Here is a 6,187-nt window from a genome sequence, read left to right as displayed (position 1 = left end):
ATGGAAGCGGAGAAATGGAGAAACTATGACGAGGGAGAGGAATATCCATCGTGTTATCGGGAGTATCAACTAGCGCGTAAACAATAATGAACTCTACGGTGTAGGGCCTTTTTGGCCCGTGTGGAGCCTCTATGAGAATGTTGTTTGGAGAACAGCTGTTCGAATAAGCGCAAANACGGAGCGCTCCGTACTACCGATAGTATAGTAGCCTAGTTCTATATATATATAGAATTAGGCTGGAATACTATTAATAGTAAAACGCTCTTTTTGCTATCAAGTTTTTAACCCTTGGATGAAAAATTGTAGGGTCAGGATGATATTAGTCGGTTAGGATTGAGTGCTCCCCTAGGGTTGAGTGGTCCCCACTGGATTATAGTATTTAATCCAATGGTTAGAAATAATGAAAAGAGTTGATCCAAAGGCTAAAAAACTGGTAGCAACAATGGTATTTTGCTACTAATAGTAGCCCAGTCCAACTCATAAAGAGAAAGAGAGAGAGAGAAAGAGTTGAGCTCTTGTGCTTTTAAAAGCATAGGAGTTTAACGTGCTTATAATTTTTTAACCGTCGGATCGTCTCAAGATTCATACAGCATGAGTAAAGAAGACTTAATGGAACACACTGTTAATAGTATTGCATAGATCTTAAGGCGATCCACCAGCTAAAAACTCGTAAGCACAAATGTTCATGTACTTTTAAAACCACAAGAGCTCTCAACTCTCTCTCTCTCTCTCTCTCTCTCTATATATATATATATATAAGAAACAATTTAGTAGCTAGTTTCAGTAACAATGAGTTAAAAATTTTCCAACCCACATGATTAAGTTCCATTAAATTTGTTTTGTGGACATTGGTGGATTAGTTGAACATGACAGGTAGTTCATGTCCCAAAATTATTGATTAGCTACATTTGAATTGACCATGTATGAATATGATGCAGAGAATGTGAACTACTTAAAGTTGTAGGTGCATGAACTTTGAGCTAAAATGGTTAAGAAAAATTGAACTAGCTAGTGGTGGTATTTTTTGGGGTTTGGATTATGTCTCCCTCATAATTTTTTATTGTCACTCCTTTTCAACATGATAATCTAGTTTATGAGAAAGTGATAGTTATTATTCTTGTTATAAGTGAATTACAATTCTATTCTATCCTCATAGGTTGATTAGTTTATGCTCTATTTTGAATCACAAAAATATTAGGACCACACCAAAATATACTTAATTGAGTCCAACATTATTTTTCCCCATTTTATAATATCCACTTGCTTATATAGACATTAGTTAGGGGCTAAAGTATAGGGAGTATGTCCCAATTAGAACCCTATAATTTGGACCACATTAATTCTAGTACAAGCATGATATATATGTATTAAAGATTTTCAAAATTCACTTTTTCATAAGTGGATTAGAAGATTCCTTATTATATTTAATAGGTTTAATTACAAAAGTCCCCTTATGTCATGCCTCATTAATTTACCCCATGAACTTTGTCACTGTTTGGAATAGGTTCGAAAATTTGGGATAATCAACAAATTAGGTTTCACTGAAAGGAGTTGATATATCACACTGTTCCATGCACATCTTAGCAATCTAATTCACAACTCAAAAAATAGATATATATAATATTAGATAAAAGAGATTTTCTATTTTGCTAATACTATCAATATTGCGAGTTAACTAAACAATTTTATTCAATTTATACCATTTTATTGTACTAATCATAACTAAGTTCATTTGCCAACTTATATATATTTCTACTAAGCTTTATAGCTAAATTCAACAATTATTCTAAAATTTTGGACCCGCACTACAACAAAAACGGTCTATAGCGACACTTTTAAATGTAGGTACATGTCAAAAAAGTGCTGCTAGCTAAAATTACCGACACTTTTAAAAAGTGTTGCTATATGTGGGGTCGCTAGGTATATAGTGACGGTTAAAGAGTGTCACTATTACCTAAAAGAGTGCTACTAATTTACCAACACTTATTTAAACATTTAGCAACCGCCGAAACTCTATCTCGTTGGCTGCGGTGGCGGAGGAGGACGACAAGAAAGTCTCTTCGTCTAGNATTATTTTTTTTTTTTTTTTTTTTTTTTTTTTTTTGGTAATTTAGCCTAATTAATTTGATTTTATATTTCAAAAGGCAAAGTGGAGCTTGGGGAGTTCTACACAAATCATCAAGTGGTAACTCCACCTCTTTATGTTGGAGGTTGTTTTGAAGTACTTTTATAGTGCGATAAGGCGGTTTGGGTCGGGTCCGAATCGGGTCATTTTGGGTTCGAATAATTCAACTTACATTGTACTTGGTTAATTTTTGGATTTTAGGTTATCTAGGGTTTGGCTTGCTCCAAATTCATCTTGTTAATTTGGTTTTGAGTTCGATTCTCAAACTTGTTTCAGTTTGGATCATACCAGGGCTCAGGTCATTTATGTTCAAATTAATTCAAATTTGGGTCATATTAAAATTTAACGCGTGAGCGAAATCCGATTAAATTAGTTTCAAATTGGATTGTTCTAAGTAGGTTCAAATCTAAAAACCTTTGGGATTTTTAAATAACATATATATAATTCTATATAGGAATGATAACAATAACTGAACGAGCGCAGCTTTATTTAATTAATAATATTTTTTGTTTATAATTTTTTTCACTTGAAATTAATAGCGCACCCTTTATGTAGGGGTGGAAACGAGCCGAGCTCGAGCGAGCTTACCTCGGCTCAAATTCGGCTTGAAATTAATTTCGAGCTTAAATTTAAGCTCAAGCTTGGATTGAAATTAATTCGAGCCGAGCTCGAGCGAGCCTAATTTCGAGTCGAGCGAGCTCGAGCCCTAAACGAGCCGCTTGAAATTCTCAACATCATACGATCAATAGTTTAATTTGTATAGAACATTATCTATAATTTGATACAAAAATATATCTAATAGTTCAAAGTACAAAATAATTATATAAAATACAGTTTTATAATATGAAAAAAAATAATTTTTGAGTTGAATATCTAATCTTTTCAGCCTCACATGTCTTTTCTTCTGCCTTCAATCTTCATATTATTCATTTTCATTTATACAGTCAAAAATAAATAAATTATATAGATAAATATTGGATTAAACTATCCAATCATATATAACAAAAATTAAAATTTTATATGAATAATAATTTTTTACTTTAAAAATATTCTGTATATTTTCTCAAGCATACAATTAATAGCAAGGTAGATAACGGCAGGCATATACTGTTACTTGGTAACTTGGAGAGCTTCCGGCTTGGCTGCTTAGGGTGAGAGACAGAAAAAGAGAAAGAGAGAAATATATTGAAAATTTAGAGTTATGTGAAAGAAAGAAAGAAAGGAAAAATATATAAATTTAGTGAAATTTTGCTTTTTTATTTGTCTATTGGGTTTGTTTTTATGGGCCAACAACATTGGCCCAATTTTAACTAAACTTAGATTATTCACTCAGCCTATATATAATTAAAATATATTATATTTATATATATATATATATATATATATATAGTGTAGAACTATCATGCTATCGAAAATATAGAGGATTTGATGTTTTCGAATTTTTGACCATTTGATTAAAGAATTATATGGTTGGGATGATTGCGGTCCCTCCTAGGATTAAATAATATTCCTAGAATTGAGTTCATGTTCGGTTCTTTGACACCCCTAGCCATTGTACGCGTCACCAACCTTCTTCCTCCTGCGGTGGAGGGCAAGGAGCNCTTTAATTTACTCGGATCGAACTTGTTTTTCTTTCCGAGTTTTAAGTAAAGTTCGGCTCGAACTCATAATGAGCCGAGCAAGCTTAATCCGAGCTTTTCGAGCTTATATATATATATATATATATATAGAGTCGAGCTCGAGCGAGCCAAATATCGAGTCGAACGCGAGTCGAACGCGAGCCCGCTCGCTCATTTGCCAGCCCTACCTTTATGTGAATTCACTAACCTGATATTTCATTTTGTAGTTGACTTGCTTTTTATCATTCCTCTTAAAATCACTATAAAATTAAGAGGATTTTCTCTAAGTATGATATTGGTCTTAACTCTTAAATCAAGTCATTTTGACTTTAGTGCATAAAATCCTATTCCATTCACATGTCTTAAATTAAGTAATTTTTGTCGGATCGTTGGCGCTAACCATTAATCCTAAAAGCTCGAGCTATTAGAAACACGCAATCAATTTACTTAAAGCGTATAAATACAACGCTCATGGGTCTCTACTGTGACTCAGCCCAACCAGCCTCGCGCCATTTCGAACATGACTCAGCCCACCCAGCCTCACGCCACTTCAAACATGTAAGCCAACAATTTTGACTTCCTAATACATAAAATCTCATTGCAGTCACGTCTTAAATCAAGTCATTTCTTCTTCTTCTTTTGGGTAAACTTTAATTTGCGGTCTTCTGATTTAGCATATTTTTACTTTGTTATTTTATAATTCAAAAATTTATACTTAATAACGGTGTGATTTTATTTTTGTTTTACCATAAAATATTATAATGGTAAAATATTTTCTCTTAAGTATGATATGTTTTGTATGTTTTTACCTAAATATAAAAATATAAAATAATTAAGCGCAATTTTTAAACCATAGGATTACATAGTAAAAATGCATTAAACCACAAGGAAAAGAAATTAAAGCTTTTTTTTTTGCCCCTTGCAAAGAGAGTAGGGTTGGAACCCTAGCTTGAAAAGACAAGTCATAGCTGTTGGCTTAAATGGGTCGCATTCTGGCCTGTGGTGGGAGATTGGGTTAGGCCGAGCTACGTTCGAAATGACATGAAATCGGGTTGGATTGAGTCATATTCGAAGTGGCATATATGAGATTGGTTGGGCCAAGCCACAATAGAAACTAGTGAGTGCTGTGTTTGTATGATTTAAGTGAATTAATTGTGTATTTTTAATAGCTCAAGTTTTTAGGTTTAATGGTTCATGCCAACGACCGACCGTCCTTAGAGCAAGTGGCAAAGGGTTTGGTGGTTGGTACCCGAGACCCAAGTTCGAATCCTAATTAATTCACAATTCTAGTTAAGTTTATTTCTAAATGAAATAAACGAAGCGGGTAACGTGCTACCTATCTCTCAAAAAAAAAATAGTTCATGCCAACGATTCGACAATAACTAGTTGGTTTCAGGTCAAAGCCATTAAGGAGTTGAAATTGACTTTCATAAGATATTGGTTTCAGGTCAAAGCCATTAAGGAGTTGAAATTGACTTTCATAAGATATTTTAAGACTTAGTTTGGTATTGAGACCTATCTGACACTATTAGATAAAATAGAGTTGGGGTAAAAGTATATAAGAATATGCTTCTACGTTCTCCGATGGGACTGCAGAAAATACATAATAACCGACTCATCGTGATACACGAAACTCAATATTACACACGGAAACAAACATGGTATGTTTCCATCGTACTTTCTCACCGCATGTAATGCAATCTCTCCGCAATCCTAAACGAAGCCTAAGTTTGCAAATACAAATCCCACTTAAACTCATAAAACTTATATGAAATCAAACTCCATAAGCTATTGGATTCGACTTCTAGGATCCGATTTGACAAGTTGGTTTGGTTTTAGATTGAGTTGCCGAGTTATAATTCAAACGGCTCCATTGCAAACCCTAACTAACCATGGGTGACAATGATATGTATTTTGCACTAGACCTGGAATCTCAGTCCGTACCTACGGATACTCCTGGGTTATCCACAAATTTACGGATATGAAGAGTAATTTTTTTTCATCCTAAAAATTATAGGTAAAATAAATAGATACTAGTTAAATTATGAATATTTTGAGCAACCATAGGTATCCATATATACCGGCATATATAAAAATTAAAAAATTAAAAATAAATATTTTTTTTTATTTTATCCGTCCTTAAAACCCTAATAGTAACTTCTGTTACTGTCATTTTTTTTTCTTTATTACCCGTTATTTGTTGTGATGTTTAAATAATAAGTTATTTTTAGATTATTTAAAAATAATATATATGTTATTTGTGTTTGAAAAATATAAGAATAGAAAAAAAGAAAAAAAGAAAAAAAGATACCTATCTCTAGAGCATGTGGCAAGTGGCAAAGGGCTTCGTAGTTGGTACTCGAGGGCCCAAGTTCGAATCCTAATTGATTCACATTTCCAACTAAATTTATTTGTAAATAAAATAAATGAAGCGAAAAAAAAA

The 6,187-nt window shown here is 33.0% G+C and overlaps 1 protein-coding gene across 1 annotated transcript in view; it reads left to right on the top strand.

Annotated features, from left to right (window-relative positions):
• Positions 1 to 6,187, top strand: part of LOC109721080 (receptor protein kinase TMK1) — a 28,361-nt gene continuing 22,174 nt past the window's right edge. Inside the window, exon 1 of the mRNA XM_020248499.1 lies at positions 1 to 76. Coding sequence (XP_020104088.1) covers positions 1 to 76 — 76 coding nt within the window. The remainder of the gene's footprint in view (positions 77 to 6,187) is intronic.

This window comes from Ananas comosus, linkage group 15 (genome assembly GCF_001540865.1).
Source record: "Ananas comosus cultivar F153 linkage group 15, ASM154086v1, whole genome shotgun sequence".
NCBI classification, from domain to species: domain Eukaryota; kingdom Viridiplantae; phylum Streptophyta; class Magnoliopsida; order Poales; family Bromeliaceae; genus Ananas; species Ananas comosus.
Note: the sequence above shows the minus strand (reverse complement) of the source record. Positions and strands in the feature narration are given on the sequence as shown.